General features: G+C 38.8%; 2 protein-coding genes across 7 annotated transcripts; one reads left to right on the plus strand and one right to left on the minus strand.

Annotated features, from left to right (window-relative positions):
• Window positions 1-282: 282 nt before the first annotated feature.
• Window positions 283-10,425, minus strand: plod1a (procollagen-lysine, 2-oxoglutarate 5-dioxygenase 1a). 5 transcript variants are annotated; one of them, XM_084681401.1, is made up of 20 exons: window positions 9,729-10,425; window positions 8,986-9,077; window positions 8,624-8,757; window positions 8,168-8,331; window positions 7,915-8,027; window positions 7,744-7,807; window positions 6,545-6,642; window positions 6,330-6,431; window positions 5,823-5,954; window positions 4,860-4,981; window positions 4,568-4,672; window positions 4,317-4,442; window positions 4,054-4,195; window positions 3,717-3,830; window positions 3,493-3,558; window positions 3,257-3,361; window positions 2,963-3,109; window positions 2,349-2,474; window positions 1,944-2,069; window positions 283-1,194 (listed from the first exon to the last, which is right to left on the minus strand). In XM_084681401.1, the coding sequence occupies exons 1-20, from the start codon at window positions 9,820-9,822 to the stop codon at window positions 1,039-1,041; spliced, it is 2,328 nt and encodes a 775-aa protein (XP_084537527.1). In that variant the 5' UTR covers window positions 9,823-10,425; the 3' UTR covers window positions 283-1,038. The 5 variants fall into 5 exon arrangements, with proteins under 5 accessions (XP_084537527.1, XP_084537523.1, XP_084537524.1 ...); XM_084681397.1 differs by lacking the exon at window positions 2,349-2,474; XM_084681398.1 differs by lacking the exon at window positions 1,944-2,069.
• A 145-nt stretch (window positions 10,426-10,570) lies between these two features.
• Window positions 10,571-15,919, plus strand: kiaa2013 (KIAA2013 ortholog). 2 transcript variants are annotated; one of them, XM_084681402.1, is made up of 3 exons: window positions 10,571-12,128; window positions 12,353-13,206; window positions 14,641-15,919. In XM_084681402.1, exons 1-3 carry the CDS (start codon window positions 11,171-11,173, stop codon window positions 14,674-14,676), a joined length of 1,848 nt encoding a protein of 615 aa, XP_084537528.1. In that variant the 5' UTR covers window positions 10,571-11,170; the 3' UTR covers window positions 14,677-15,919. The 2 variants fall into 2 exon arrangements, with proteins under 2 accessions (XP_084537528.1, XP_084537529.1); XM_084681403.1 differs by having other exon boundaries at window positions 14,644-15,919.
• Window positions 15,920-16,462: the final 543 nt, after the last annotated feature.

The following is a 16,462-nucleotide window of genomic DNA, read 5'->3' on the forward strand; positions in this document are numbered from 1 at the left end:
CCACCAACTGGACAGACTTGAGATTTACTACAATCTCTTAATGTTATCAGCAGGTTTCTCGTTCTGACATTTGTTTTATTGCATAGCATTTCAACAGTATAGTTAATCAAGAGATGGGTTTGAATACTGTTTTTGCTTTGCTCAGGCTAAAGCTAATAATAATAAAATAATAATTAAATCGACACTGTGGGTGCATCCATCCATACACATAAAAGGTTATGCATTTACTAACTGTTCTTTTTGTGTGCCAAAATGCAAAGTGTGAAATAATATTTTCACAGATTAGTTTTGTTGTGTTTAATTGTCAAATGAAGAACATATACACATTTTCACAACAATCCATATTCTAACATTGAGTGCACAACTGCAAATATCACTTGAAATGATCACAAAAGACTATTGCTACTATTAAAAGGAACATGTTCTGCTCTCAACATGAACCCTTAAGAGGAGATGGAGAATGTGCTTGTAAATGTCCAGATATTGCACATTCAAGTCTTTGGCATACTTTCACAAACTGTTTAAAACATACAAATAAATAGGACAGATGATGGGAACTGCTCATTGCAGAGATTACTTCAGCGCCCTCATTAGTGACCAATACGTTAGGAGTGTTTGCAATGCAAGTTGAAATACTGAACATTTCATATTATCCAATAAAAAGTATCTCATGCCTGTGAACACTGCCCAGTTTCTAGCATCAGACATTATGATTATTATTCAAATAAAATGCTAAATGAAAGGAACATCTTAAATATAAACTTTAACAATAATAATATAAGAATTGGCTTCTGGAGTTTTCCTGAATGGACCTAAGCTCAGCAACATACATAAAATGACCTTTTGGCAAGCCCTTTAAGAGACTCATACTGGCAGGTAAAAACAGTCGAAGGACTGCCTCAAAGACCAATGTCCAAGTGATAAAACTCATTGACCACTGATAAAAAAATTTTTTTTTTATAAAACACACAATAAACTGGCTCTAGACGAGCATCTAAAGGCAACCTCAGCAACTCTAAAGTGAATCTGAATAGGTACTCAAGGGTCAACAAATGACACTGCAATGTATCTGACTCCCCCAGTGGTCCGCAGGCCTTCATGATAGTGGGTGAGGCGTCCAGGGTGCATAAGGGCCCAGCCTTTTCGAGGGGCCTCAACAGAGCAATTATAGCGAATGAACCTGCATCCACCGCCCTTTCAGAGGAAAATAACAAAAACACAAGCAACAGTCAGGAGACATGTGGGCATAACATTGAACACACTGAGATGGCTTCAAAATGTCTGAGTATGCTCACGTTAAGAACTCAAAACAGCTTTTAAGGTATAAATGCAGAGGAAGTCACTATAAAATAAATCAAATTATATGATGTACAATTACAGCGCACTAATGTCTGAAACATTTTTAATACTTAAAACAATTCAGATGATTACTGAAAATATGAATGATGCAAGGAAAAGTTAGACAAAATAACTACATATTTTAAACAAGTCCTAATGTTTTCGTTTTTTTTAAGTGCAAAGAAAGAATGAAAAGTAATTGAGAAGTCTTTAAAATACATATAAAAAGAGGCTGGAGTAAAAACATTCACACTTTCATTCTCTTAATGAAAATTTAGTTGAAGATGCATGCTTACACACCATCTAAACACAACTGTATATAGAAACTAGGACATTTGAAAATAAACATGTCTTTATATTCTACATGTGTTTTGCTCAGGTTACAAACCTTTTTTTCTGTTTTTTTGTGACTTGTTTGTAACTGTCCAATTGTTTATTTGTTTGAGTTTCCAAACAGACTCTCTTGTCACATCATGTCAACCAATGAGGCTACGGAGGCAACCCATCAGGAATGCCAAGCAAGCTAAATCCATCACACCTCACATTTAGTAACGAGCGTCGGTGGTTAACAAATAAGCACCTCAGCAGTACACAACCTCACTCACCTGGTAATCAAGTCCCACTTGATTGAGTGCAATGTTTACAGTGAATGTGGAGGCATCATGGTGTGGCCTTAAAAAGGGCTGCTCGTCTGGCTTATATCTAACTACAAAGGCCAAATCAAAATGAGCCTGCAAAGAGAGACAGACAACACCAGTGTGATGCAAAGAGTCATGCAAGCATTCACAGCGCTCTAGTCGGCCAAGACGGGCCAGGGTGTGTGCTCTTCCACCTTCTGACATACGAAGCGAGGGAAGGAGACTCCATACGCCGGCATTCAGTCCCATAGAGGAGGAAGAAAAAGAGGAAGGAGAAAGAAAAAAAAACTGCATCCAAACCCTGGTTGCCTCTTTCACTTTTACCTGTCCATTTATTTTTACCTGGTCTTAATGGGCGTAGCACTCATTTACCTGATAATCAGTGTCTTTGCTGTTGAGAGCTACATTAATTGTAAAAGTGGATGCATCATGGTGAGGAGTGAGCAGTGGCTGCTCGTCTGGTTTGTACCTCACCACAAAGTTGAGATATGAAGTGCACTGATGAGAAAAGAGACGTTTGTCAATCAAAACATAACCGTGGAGAAAAGAAGCGGAAGAGATCTCAGTTAAATAAAATATCTTCAACCATTCAATGTTGTCTCTGGCCATTTAGCTTTTCAATTTGTGTTAGATAGACATCTTGTGAATATTTAAATATGTCCACAATGGTTACCCGAATACAACTATTTGTATTTCTCCTTTTTATTACTTCTGTGCCTGAAAGTAAAACAGTTAAAAGTACTTCCCAATACATTATGAAATGGCTTATTTTGTAAATTAAAGGATACACAATGATTTAAGATACACAAGACTAGAAAAGAGATAAGATAAGAGTTAAATTCTATTAAGTGCATATTCTAAAGCTCAACCCAGTATGCAGTATTCAGTTAACTAGACAGAGCTTCATACAGCTTTATACATCTCACGTACATTTCATTGCAACTGGCAAACAAAATTGTATGAAAAACCTTTAAATGTCATTTTACCTTGGTGTAGTATCCAGGATACATTTTCTCTGTAATTGGTGCAATGTAATCCAATAGTATTTTCTGCCACTCTTTCTCATAGCCCACTTGGTTCATGTGGATATCAATGGTGGGGACATTTTCATAGCCCCCCTGGATTCTTGTGTCCTAAAATAAACGATAATATTCTTAAATTAAGTAATTACATATGAGTGACATCTTAAATCTTGAAAATGTATGAACAGTTGTGTTGTATTTTATTTGGAATGACAACACATTTGAAGCATTTGGCTGAAGCAAAGAATTGTAGTTTACATCATTTTTGCCTCCTGACCACTGTCCGAAGTTTTCCATTTCTTCGACAATGTGGTTACAACCAATATCAGAGAAGATAGGGAACCAGTACACATCAGGGCAGGGCTATGGGGAAAGACAGGATAAACAAGTGATGAGAGATGTCTGCTGTACGCTTTGTTCAAAACACCCTCAGGAATATATTTTGTGTAGTTTGTAGATGGAGCCATTTGCAGGACAAGAACATTCAAACTCACAGTTTCAATCAGTTTGTCTATCATTATTCGGGAGTAATTCTCATGAATGTATCTCTCCTCCCAATCCTGAGGAAAATAATAGGAGTCATGCATTGCTACAACATCATGTAATTTGATCAACAACATACTGTGAAAGCCATAAGAAAAACAGGTAATATGCATTGAATACAAGTATTCAAATCACAAATGTCAAACTTGTAATAAACTCACAGCTCAATACTTACCACTAGGTTTTCATACATCTGCCAGAGGTCATTGTGTAGATGGTTGGTCTGGTAGTTCTCTGTTGAAAGGATACGCCCAAAGTTGTGCATGTTTGTGACATACATGAAGACTCCCTGAAAAATTGAATGCAAAACAGATTAGCACAATACTTGAACACCTTAAGCTTTCCCTTCATATCATCATATAAAACTATAAGTTGAATCAATAAAGCCCAATACAGTGGAGCAATTAGAATGAGTTTGTTTGACATCCATTACACCCCTCATTAAGTCAACTAACAAACAACCAAACTGACCAATGATTAAGTCTCTTTTGTCAGTTAAAGCCAGATGTTACCTTGTTTCGGACGTTGTGACAGAAAGCCATGTCGGAATCCATGGAGTCTGAGCTGAAGAGGTCCTTAGCAGAGAGTTCTGTCTGAAGGAGGCTGGCCTTGACCAGGTACACACGAGACAGGTAGGGGACGTTCCAAACACCTCTGAACAACCACACCATATTACATGTTACACATATGCAGTTTATTCAAATACATAACTATAAATGACTAGGAGGAACATCACTGCAAAGTACTTGCCAAAAGACAATACATTTGGACTTACACCCTGCGTCCTTGCACAATGTCCACATAGTCCTCGGATCTTGCGTAGTAGCCGTCCGCACTGAGCGCACCCCAGAAGTTGCTCCACAGTCGGCCTGGTCGGGTTATCATTGGTGCAATGATAGGTCTGGAACAGGAGAGGGTGTATCAAAGACTCAAACAGATGTCCATGTAATAAAATCACTAGCTACTGTATGACTCTTGTCCTGTTAACAGCCAGGTCTATAGTAACTATTGGGCAAATGCACTTACTGATTTTGCTCAATGAGTATTCTGAGAGCATCTTCGTTCTTAAGAACCACTTCAATGTCTATGCTGAAGTAATATTCACAGTCCTTGTCCTGACGGCAAAAGTCACTGAGGAGGAAAAACATGGAAATGTCCAACATATGGAGGCTGAAGAGAATAACTAAATGGTGCAAATACAGCACTAACAACCTTAACTGAAAGAAATAGGGAGTGGATGTTCCCTAATCAGAAGTCAGTTTCAGTTTCCATAAATACCAATGTTAAGATATAGTGCAGGGGAGATGTGTAAACTCACAGTCCAAGGTTTCGAGAAGTCATGTGGTCCATGTTCTCCTCAGGACCAATGATCTTCACCTTCTGATAGAGTGTCCCATGATCCTCCATAAAGGAACGTACATGCTTCTCATGATGTGGCTCCTGGAACAAGATAACATAGCAAGTAACATAGTAGTTACTACTGGGAACTTGCCACACTAAAGCTTGAGATTATTTATTGTACTATAATTTCTGTTTGCCATTACAGACCACTCATTTGGTTGAAATTATTTTAACCACACAATCTAGCTTCCCATATAGCCTAACATTCCAAAAAGGCCGTTCACATCAAAATGTTAACACCAGATTACATTAACCTTAACATGCATTTATCAAAAGACAGCAATTAAATGATGCTATATGTGATTGAGGCATACACATAGTATATCTGCTTAACATATGTTTTGGGACACGCCTAACAACATGAAACTGCTTGACAACCTTTAATCTTGATATGTGAATTATGACAATTTCATTTTATTTTGGGTGTCAGCATTGCATGGCATATTTTTTGTCTTTTTACTTACATACTATATATTGATATTATGCATTTTAACTTGGAGAGGGTTTTGTATTAAAGGGTCCTATACTTGCAGCGCTGTAGCATTCCTTTTCATTGTAACTATACACAGAGGCAAGTGGGCACATGTGGAAATTTGAACATTTGGAAGACACCAGCTCAGAGGTTGAAGACTGCATTGTAAACCTGTTACATTCCTCCAACAAGATTAACCAAACATTTAATATAGTGACTTAACTTAATAAAAATGATTAATTAAATGTAAAGGAATTTTGTTAATGATGGCATAGGACTTTGATTCCTCTCATTTACAAAAAAAATCTAAGAAAAACATACTTTTTACTTAAAAAAATACTTTTAGACTGAACACCAACCAGTTGTTCTGTTGTAACACAGAATATACCTTCTTCAGCTTCTTCTCACCTGGTTGTAGATAAATAGTTTGAGTCTGTCCATGGGATACTTGAGTTTGAGCAGGCGCTCAAAGAAGACAGTAACAAAGGGAGAGGGCTGCTGGATGTAGATTCCAATGACAACAAGTGGATACTCACTCTCCTGAAGACAAGACAAGTTCGAATTAGAAACAACAATTAGAAAAAAACATTACAATGTTTGTAGTACAATGTTTGTAGTACACACTTGTGATAAAACTGTAAATATGCATGCATGAAGTTTTGCTGTTCAATCTTTTTCACATAATCCTCATTAATATATAGTATGGGTGTGTTTCCAAACAGAGAGCTTTTTACAATGTCACCCTGGTCAAGTCTGTCAGCTCATTCTTTATTTAACTAAAGAAAACAAAGACTTGTTGCTGATGAAATTAAGAGTATTTCCTTTTAAAACATATGCCTTTTATGAGCTTACACACACACCCACACACACACTGATTTAATTATGTAAGTTAGTTTGACCTTTAACAAAACTCACCTTGAGTGCAGAGAGTGGCCGTAGATCCTTATGACACACTGTGCATCCATCCTCAAATGTCCACACTTTGGGGATATAGTTGCCAAGATAATTGATCTGGAGCTGTAAAACAAGGATGGTCGTTTCGGAGTTAAGAAAGTCTCTCATATCCTGTTATAGTAGATGACTGCACTTGCAAACCTAACAATGTAATGGGTGGAAAATTAGGGTGCTACCTTGGTGGGCCCGTTTCCATGAACAATCACTGGTAGTGTATCATAGAGCACATTTCTGGCCCGCACATGCCCATCCTCAAACTTCAGCACCACCTCATCTACACAAACATTCACAAGCACATAATTTACATATCTTACTGATTGTCCTTTAGTTTAGGTAGATTCAGGTTGTCAACTTGTACAAGACAATGATACTCAAACTTTATTTTATATTCAGACCCCTATTCATTTGTTTATTCCTGGAAAGACATCCTAAACTCCAATTGTGTCCATAGTCCATAAAAGTACACAGCCCATAACATTAGATAGAATCTTTACTTTGTTCACTGGGGCATAAGGCTGGACAACAGATGGCAGCTCATTATTAGCCCAATTAAAAAGGTCTATAAAGATCTGACTCACTTGGATTTTGGAGGGAAATATCCTGAAGTGGATAGTTACAAAAGAATCCAGTTGCTGGATGTGGAGTCAGATGACGTTGGCTCTTTACTCAAACACGCCTCTATAGACACAGCTGTTTTATACTTTACATAACTCTCCCAGCATCTGGGGAAGGCAGTTCCCCTACTCCCGCCTTTCCCTTCCACTCTCCCTTCTCTCGTCCTTGCTGGACTACGTGAGTTGAGGCACATCTCTGTCTCACAGCAAACTCATAAATTCCTAACCCAGGCAGCGTATCTAGCGGCAGCCAAACGGAAGAGAAAAGATGGAGGCAGGGAGAGTAAAAGAGTAGGAACTCAGGTTTTGTAAACTCTCCAATGCCAACTAGCTCAGGATATTCATATATTGCACTGAGTGAAACCTTGCAGATTGACAATCACCTCCATCCCTCATGAAAAGGTTAAACCAGTCAACTATTAGCATACACCAGGAAGTGAAAGCAGGAGGAGGTCTCATTTCCCTTGTTCTTTATTCTCAAGGCATGCTGAGCGGAAATGCAGTAAACTAAGCAGCAGTTTTGACTATCCACTGAGTAGGAGGTTGGGATAGGCTGAAAGTGTTGTAAAGCAATACATGATGATTTGTAGGATTCAAACTCAATAAGCAACTACGCTTTAAATGTAATATGCTTACACACACACATATATATACACACACACACACACACACACACACACACATATATATATATATATATAGTGAACCCTTTTCGTTGTTGTACATGTGACAACTAAAATTGTGTTTACAATTTAACTTACCTAGGGATCCATGAAGATTCTGAAACAATCTGCATTTATGGTCCAGTGTTATGTTTATGGATTTCTAAAAGAAATCATGATAATGCATACATACATATTAAATCCCTTAGATATGGTACAGAACTAAATATATAAAATTGTTCATAATTCGAATATATAGTGTAGGCTTACTCTTTTCTCAGTGTTGATGTAAATCTTGGTGAAGAAAAGTTGATCACTATCATTGTCTTCTCCTGACCAGTCAGCAACCAACTCTTTGAGGTTGGCAACATAGCCAATAAAACCTGTGGACAAAAAAACATGAAAATTCCCTTTATCCTGTATATATTTTGATGCTTATGCTTTTGAACATCACCATAACTCAAATTCTGACATTCTGTTAGAGTTTGTATGGTTACATGTACTTTATATTTACAAGACATACCTCCCGATCCCAGGAACCTCTTGCCTTCTCTAACATGGGGATGCTTATCTTCCAAATGTCTGTCAGGCCAGATGAGGGTTTCAGAGGAGAAGACCACCTGGTGTTTCGTCTGCTGGAATTTTTTCAGCAGCTCTTTGGGACCAGAGGCAAAGACCACATCATAGCTGCACAGAATGAGAAACATAGAAAACACTGTTACTCAGGGGGAAAAACCAGTAGCAAGTTTTAGTGGGAAAACATGTTACTGCTTTGACACTGGCATTCTTTGTAGACATATTTGAGTCATTACATTCTTCAAAATGTCAATGGCTGTTAACCTAGCAACTCCAAAATTGTACTTAATAGGGGCAGATATTTCTTCCAACCTGAAAACTACTTACAAAGCTATCTATAACTGAATGTCCACCTTATATTGTGGTGAATTTCACTTGCGAACATTACCAGTTGATTATCTACCTGTCAATGAAGAGAATAATCTTATCCTCCTCCGTCATTTCCTGCAGAGCAGTTTTTAGGAGCCGTACTTTCTGCCCCCCTCCTGGGGCCGACATGTAGTCCCCACCGTTCCATTTCTCGTCCCTGCCAATCACCTTTAAACCAAGACAGAACAAATATGAAGGCCCCACAATACACGGAATACCTCCCACAATGCACACTCATTTCGAGCAAGTCAATTATCAAGAGACAAAGGGTATCTGTTTTCCAACTTTGGCTTCATGACTTTTTGCATTCCATCCTGACCATGGTTGGCAGAATAATACTTGTTTTTAGTAACATACATGAAGAATTGAATCAATATACATCATTTATTTTTATACCTTTACTGTGTAGTTGAAGTGCAGAGCAGACCTCATGAAACGCCTGAAGCCATCGGTCTCTTGGGTTGCAACAGTCACAACAAGAAGCTTGCCTGGAAGACATAAGATCTGCATTGCAACTTCAGGTATAGGGGTATGGAATGTCATTACACCCCCCCCCCCCCCCCTCATTTAACCTATGGTTTTCAAGTACTCTTCAGATGAGAAGTTGCCATGTTTGGTTGGAGGGTCTTTGACTACATTACAACATGTGCCTGCTTGCCCACAAAGAGTTCCTTTACACCAGTGAAAACTGTTTGTTTCATAAATGTTGTCTGTCCATTCTAAGCTACATTTCCAAATAAATGTATTATGTATGTTAGGAAAATTGGCTATCGTTTTCGATCTTAATATGCTATAATAAATCTAAATAGCCTACGTTTTCAATTAGTTTCTTAATGGAGCAGTTTGCCCAAACGCAGTTATGTAGGCCTACTCCAGACGAAAATGTAAAATCCACGCATTCTGTTCACGTCAATTTAAACAATTCTGCAGGATATGTCGACTGTCCCGTCCACGTCAGCGGCATGGAAGACTCGAGAACCACGGTGTGCATATTGGGCTTTGATTTGAGTTATCGAAAAAGTTACATGGCATAGACGTAAACATTTCGTTGAATAATGTGGTCCTTGAACTACTCAGATGTAGAGGGTGACAAACTTCTGAAACATTGCCTACATGAAAGTTAACATGCAAGATCCTACCTTCGGATATGTCGTGCTGTCCTGTTGCACCTATCAGTGGTACAAATGTAAGCGGTAAGAACCAAGCGATGAGTGAAAGTGCAAAAGTTTTCATTTTTGGTTTCAAACTATAGCCTACAGCTGTCTCACCACATTAGTGATACCAGCCCAAAATGAAGCTACCGGTATAACGGATTCCTTAGTTCTTAGTTTGTTTATTCTGCCACAAGTAGGTTAATCCCCTCCCATTTTCGTGAAATTCAGTCACTCCTCCCCTCCGATTTGTATTGTATTGATAGCTGTCCCGTTTTCAATCGTTGCAATTTCACTTAATTAAAACGTCTTTATCCAATTTGCTAACACAGACTTGTTTAATTCCTGGTCAGTGGATTTTTTTCTATTAAGCTCGATTGATTTTTAATTAGGCTATAGCCTATAACTATAATTTTAAAATAGCCTCATACATTGACTATTTATAGCATGTCGAGGGATTAGATTTATATTCTCCGAAGTGCACTTAAGATATTGTAAAATGGGCAAATTGGTAAGTCGCACGACCCGCAAATAGACTACGTGACAGAGGGCACGTAACAAGCATTTAAAATAGCTTGTTTGTAAAAAAAGAAAAAAAAGCAATTCACATTTAAAATCCCAAACAAATCAGTATTGGTCAGATTTGTATCGTTTTTGCATTCTACATTTTAAATACACATTTTAGCACTGACTATATTTAGGCATGCTATCCATAGAGTTAATATCGCAACTTTCTAGAGCAATATATGGAGTGTCGCAAAACACTTACGTCGAAGTGTAAGTCACGACACTTCCGGATACTGTCAGCAGTATACTCACGTTGCCTTACGGTAATTTTTGTAAACCCAGAAGTGTCATCGAGAGTTCTACATAGGAATAATCATATAAATAATTGTTACATCAAGAAAGATGACATTTAACAACCACTAGAAGCAACCAACGAATGACCCGGAAATGCAGCCTTTGGGCAGTGTGACAATAGTCATCATGTGAGAAAAAATGCAAACTTTCGCTTGATTAGCAGCGCGTCGCTAGTCATTCAGTTTAAGACGCAATAGCTAGCTAGTTAGCTTGCTGGCTTGAGTCCAGCTTCTACTACTGGTACTAGCTAGCTATGTTGATATCAAGTAGGGTTTGACGTTATTAGCTGGAATTGCTAAGAATTAGCCAAGGTTGGTTGAGTTTGTTCGACAGTAACGTTCACCAGTTTGCTATTGCTTAAAATCAGATGGTAAGAGCACTTGCTTGCTAGTCAACTTTTCAAACTCAGTCTCTATTAACCTTGTAAGTCCGTTTAAATGGTCAGATTCAGCCAATAATTATATGCCCACGCACCTACTTGCAACTAGAGAAAACCTTTATGTACTGCTGTGAGTTGACCTTTTTTGCCGGCCAATCGTTTTTTTGAATCCAAAACATTTAAATACATCATGTGGCTGCAACAAAGATTAAAGGGTCTGCCAGGGTTGCTGTCAAGCAGCTGGGCGAGAAGACTCCTCATTGGACTGTTAATTTTTCTAATATTCTACTGGTACCTAGGCTCAGATGGTGCATTGAGACTCTTTGGTAGTTCAGCTCAGTCAGGTGGAGTTGCTGGGCAATGCCTACAGACTGAAATCCACCGGTGGAAGTCCCTTGTTGAACGAGGGGAAGGAGTTTACAGCACACCTCTGGAGAAAGTAGATACACCGTTTGTATCAGGTAATGGCCACATTCTGGTTGATATTGACTCTAATAAACTCTGGGTAGCCTCATCCACTCAGCCTGGCTCTGCCCCTGTGCACCAGACTGAGTATTCCCCAATAGTGGGTGTTCATCTTCCTGGCAAGCGAGCAGAGGCCCAAGCTACCATGTTGTGGTTTCGCAAAGGGGCTGTCCTGTCGGTCCGGTGTCTTTTACCTAGCACCTCTCAGTCCGTCCGTGACTGTGTCACCATCAGGGAGGAGTTCATTGCTCATCGCAGCCGTCCTAACGTGTTCCTGCAGAGGATCCACGTTAACAACCCTTCAGACCGGACTGCCACCTTGGAAGTTTCCTCTGAAACTCCTGCATTTGGGAGTAAGTTTTCTGCCAGTGTGGAGAAGATAGAGGAGAAGGACATTGTTTTGTCATCAGGGAGAGTTCTGCTAGAGAAGAATCGCATTGTGCTGGTGGTGGTGGCTACCAAGAAGCTGAACAGTAGGATCCAAGTCCTGGCCAAATCTGAGTATTCAGACAATGTTTTATCAGTGGTGTGGACCTCAGAACCCATTGAGTCTTCTAAACTGGAGGAGACCTTCACCAGGTTGAGAGACGGAGCCAAGAAGGAGCTGGGGGAGCTCCTGAGAGCAGATGTAGAAGATGTGGTTCAGGACCATCAGCAGGCTTGGATGGACCTCTTCATCTCAGGTAAGTTTTTTTGCAAGGTTTAGATTAAAACACAATTTCTTCTCTTTAAGATTGAACAAGTTGCAAATTATATTCTCTACATGTAGAAGTCAAATAGATTTCAAAATAAGAAAACAATAGATAAGTGACTATGAGCCTACAATGTATTAAATTCACCAAGATTATACTTTATTTGATTGTTTATTAATGTTAGAGGTCATTTGTTCCCGTTTGTGTCTCATTAGGGGTGGAGATGAAAAAGATCACTGACTCGCACACGCCGTCAAGCCACACAGTAAACACCACCCTCTACTACATCCTGTCCTCCACCACGGCACCCCTGCTGGACCGGAGGCTTGGCGGGGAGGAACATGCCCGTCTGGAATCCAGCCTGAACTACGCTGACCACTGCTTCAGCGGCCACGCCACCATGCACGCTGAGAACCTGTGGCCAGAGCGCGTCAGCAGTGCGGCACAGATCCTGCAGCTGGTCACCCTGTGGACACTCACACTCCAGAAGAGGGGTTGCAAGGTTCTGGTAGCGGCTGGTGCACATGGTTTAATGCAGGGCATGGTGCTCAGTTTTGGTGGTCTCCAGTTTACCGAGAACCATCTGCAATTCCAAGCAGACCCAGACGTTCTACATAACAGCTACTCGCTTCGAGGAATCCATTATAACCAGGATTTGATCAACTTAGCAGTGTTGCTGGATGCAGAGGGGAAGCCCTTTCTCCATGTGTCTGTGAAACCACAGGAGAAGCCTGTGCAGCTGTATGCTTGTGAAGCAGGATGCATGAACGAGCCTGTGGAGCTGACATCAGAAGTCAAAGGTCACACGTTCCCTGTGATGGTGACACAGCCAATCACACCACTGCTGTACATCTCCACAGACCTGCGCCATCTGCAGGACCTGCGCCACACTTTGCACCTTAAGACCATCGTGGCCCATGAGGAGCACATGGCAAACAGATACCCCGGGCTGCCCTTCATCTTCTGGTTCAGCGTGGCATCACTCATCACCCTCTTCCACCTCTTTCTCTTCAAGCTCATCTACAACGAGTACTGTGGGCCTGGCGCCAAGCCTCTCTTCAGGAGCAAGGTATAAACACACAACAAAATGCGTTGAACTGAAAAGACAGCCTCAAAATGACACTATTTTTCTGCGTTTAGCTTTACATTTGTCTGTTGGCAAAGAGTTCCCTTTTCTGTTTCAAACCTCCTCTGGTGTGTGTTTCTCGGTGTATCTGCTTGGTATATTTTGGAGTTTGAGTGTGGACAATTTTCTGATTGTGTGCTTTGGATGTCCAGTGGATTTGCAGTTGGTTGACATAGTTGCGGTAAACATCTTCCCCCTTTTCCCCTCTAACTAAAGACTTATTTTTGTTATGTGTTAATGGAATTAATTAAAAACCAGTAGTCTTACTTAAATCAAAGGAAATACACAATCTTTGTCACACCCAAAATTTTCAAAAGCTTACTAAAAACAATGTTATATCATTGAAAGCACCAGTACAGTATTTAAGATAATACTGTAGTTGTTGATGAAGTTCAAGTTTGGTTTGGGACAATAATTAATATTTTGTATGTACTCTTCATGGTTACATTTATGACAAGCTACAATAAATGGGGTTTCTAGTTTCAGACCCTAGTTTCAGAAAAAAAAGAAAAAAAACTAGTTTTACTTGTTCCTGATCCATTCAGTTTATTTGAATTTTGGCTATAGCATCAGTGGGTAAAATAAGTGATCTTTGCATTCACAGTATTTCATGCATTCTGTACTTTTACTGGTGCCTTCAATCATTCTCACACTCATAGGAAATGGGGTTTCATTGAAAATATTATTATTTTTTGCTTGTGCTTCAGTAGTTGTTTTTACCACCTCAGTTTGACAGTAAAAAAAATATTTCAGTGAGAAAAGAAAAAATAAATAAGATAAAGAACCAGATAACAATTGGAAATTCAAGTGGGGTGGTACTAACAAGACAAGAACTAAAATGTCTTTGCTGCCTATCCTCTGTCATATAAAGTAGGCTAGTCCACTACTTGGATTGGAAGAGATGATGTGTGTGGGTGATGCCCTGGGAACCATGAGACACATCTACATTGAGTGGTGGTCAGCTGTCCAATCAGCTTGGCCTTGGACAACTATGCCTATCTTTGCTTTTTGTTCATTCTTTGTGTTTTGGATGGTGTTTTATATTGTTTCACTTTTTATTAAATTAATGATGCATTTACAGGTTGACTTTGCCTCATTAATGTTCAGTCTAAGCCAAGATTGATGATTGATTGCCAGTTTATACCACCATGGCACTTTGCAAAAAAACTGAAAGGATTGGATGAATAAGCAATACCGTAAAAGCACCATGCAGCAATGCGTTGAAGCTATTACTTAATTGCACATACAATCCTATCAGATCTACACTATACTAGTGCTTACGGGTGGAGTCGGTTTGAATTTGGGATATATTAACTGCTTCAGTAAACCATCCTGAATTTCTGCTTCCTGTTTCTAATCTCCCCCCTTTGACCTTAGCAGGTGATGAAGACAAGTGAGGAAATGACTCCTTAGGAATGCAACCATCTCAACAGGTGCAGATAGCTGAAAAACTGCCTGAGTGAACGTATGAAGTGTAATGGGTTCATTAAATGGGTGTGAACTTTGATTGTTGAAAGTTTGTTTATGCAGTTGACACCAAGTAAATCTCCTAGCTAAATTCCACTTTACCTCCAGGGCCATTTCCTCATAACTGCTTCCATTCTATTTGACAAGACAATCCCACTGTTTGAGCTTGTCATCCAATCAGAGTCACTGTTTGAGCCTGTCATCCAATCAGTCACTGGATTACCAAAACACACATGAAATCGGAGTCCATCTCCTGTCACCATTATTTAAAAATGTTACCTCTTACCTGCTGAGCAAGCCTTTTTATGGTCATTCATGGGGGACTGTTAATACCTTTTAGTAGGCTACATACATTTATTTGAAACATATGAAGAAATTATATGATGACAGGATTATATTCTGATAGTCTTATTCTATTGATTGTTAATCGTATTTGCAGGTTACAAGCAATGTTTTGAGAGCCATTATCTTCAATATTTGTGCTTTGAGGACCAAATACTTTCAACCTCATTGAATGGATTTTTTCTGTCTCTTTGACCCAGCCTGTACCTCCTGATTGTTAGTGAAATCTTAATCCTAAATTGCATTCCTGCTTTTTACATTTACTTGGGTATTTGTGAATGCATGAATACATCCTTAAATTACATTGATTAAGGCTTTAGAATGTATTTTGAAATTATTGAAGTGAATACGGTCTGGGTTTAGTATATCAAATATTCTTTAAGAAATGTGCATATTTATTTTTAAAATATGTTTTTGAATAAATGTGTGTATATGTTTACCATAAATTACCATATGAACTGTTTCTCTCAGTTTCTCAAGAGTTGGAAGTGAAATGTATTGTTTTTTCTGTTTTTTCAAATTATGTTGTTTCACAGTATTTTAAGGGCTTTATACTAATTATTTGGGTTTTTATGATAATCTGCTGAGTGTGCCTTAAATTAATTTTGATTACACATTATGGTCTGTACTTGAATATTGTTTTGATAATGTGAATTGGGAGTAAAAGGTGTGTGTTATTGTAGCTTGAATCAAATGTCAATAAAATATAAAGTAAATAACTTAAGAAGAAGTAAATAAATAACATCTGGATGCTGACAGGAAGGTTTAAATGTAGGCAATTTGTGGATGTGAAACGAAAGTATTTTATGTAATAAAGTAGCCCATGCTACGTGGAGGTTGCATATAGGTCACTGGTCTGCAATTATTTTTGAAAGATACAATGTGAATGTTTTTTGTTAATATTTTTATTTATTTTTTACACAACAGTAGAACTTGACTAAAGATTAACGACACGCTTTTTATAATCCAAAATCTACTGCTAAAGCAAATTTAGTTAGTTTCAAAACAACCCTAAACCCATTCGTGTCACGATTTTTTAAATTGCCTTTGAATGTCCTAATTGGGACAAAATGGACATCATGTTTCTAAGCATAATTGTCCATATTTAGGTTAACAATAGATTGTCCCAGCTGGCATGTAGTCCCTTGATTTAACAGAAACACTTCAAAATCAGACCGTATCTCACCAACACCTCCGCGAAAGGAAGTCCTCCCTCAGGACAACCCAATCATGGGTATATCCATGATTTATAAATAATTTCACAATCGCAAGATATGCTAATAAGAATAATTATAGAGCCTGCACTCGTTTCAGGCTTATCTGATACGTTTATATTATGTTGTAGGCTACCCCAAAATCTGAGTGTGGTCTTAAGTAAATTGCCAATTCA

Source organism: Hypomesus nipponensis, chromosome 18, assembly GCF_054491055.1.
Source record: "Hypomesus nipponensis isolate SF chromosome 18, ASM5449105v1, whole genome shotgun sequence".
NCBI classification, from domain to species: Eukaryota; Metazoa; Chordata; class Actinopteri; order Osmeriformes; family Osmeridae; genus Hypomesus; species Hypomesus nipponensis.

Bases quoted from the DNA above. Each gene is read 5' to 3' on its own strand.
- kiaa2013 (XM_084681402.1), top strand. From the start codon at position 11,171: ATGTGGCTGCAACAAAGATTAAAGGGTCTGCCAGGGTTGCTGTCAAGC. The intron at 12,129-12,352 runs GTAAGTTTTTTT...GTGTCTCATTAG, and splicing joins GATGGACCTCTTCATCTCAG to GGGTGGAGATGAAAAAGATC. The intron at 13,207-14,640 runs GTATAAACACAC...CTTTGACCTTAG, and splicing joins AGCCTCTCTTCAGGAGCAAG to CAGGTGATGAAGACAAGTGA.
- plod1a (XM_084681401.1), bottom strand. From the start codon at position 9,822: ATGAAAACTTTTGCACTTTCACTCATCGCTTGGTTCTTACCGCTTACA. The intron at 9,078-9,728 runs GTAGGATCTTGC...TATGTCTTCCAG, and splicing joins ACAGCACGACATATCCGAAG to GCAAGCTTCTTGTTGTGACT. The intron at 6,432-6,544 runs GTAGCACCCTAA...CTTGTTTTACAG, and splicing joins ATGGAAACGGGCCCACCAAG to CTCCAGATCAATTATCTTGG.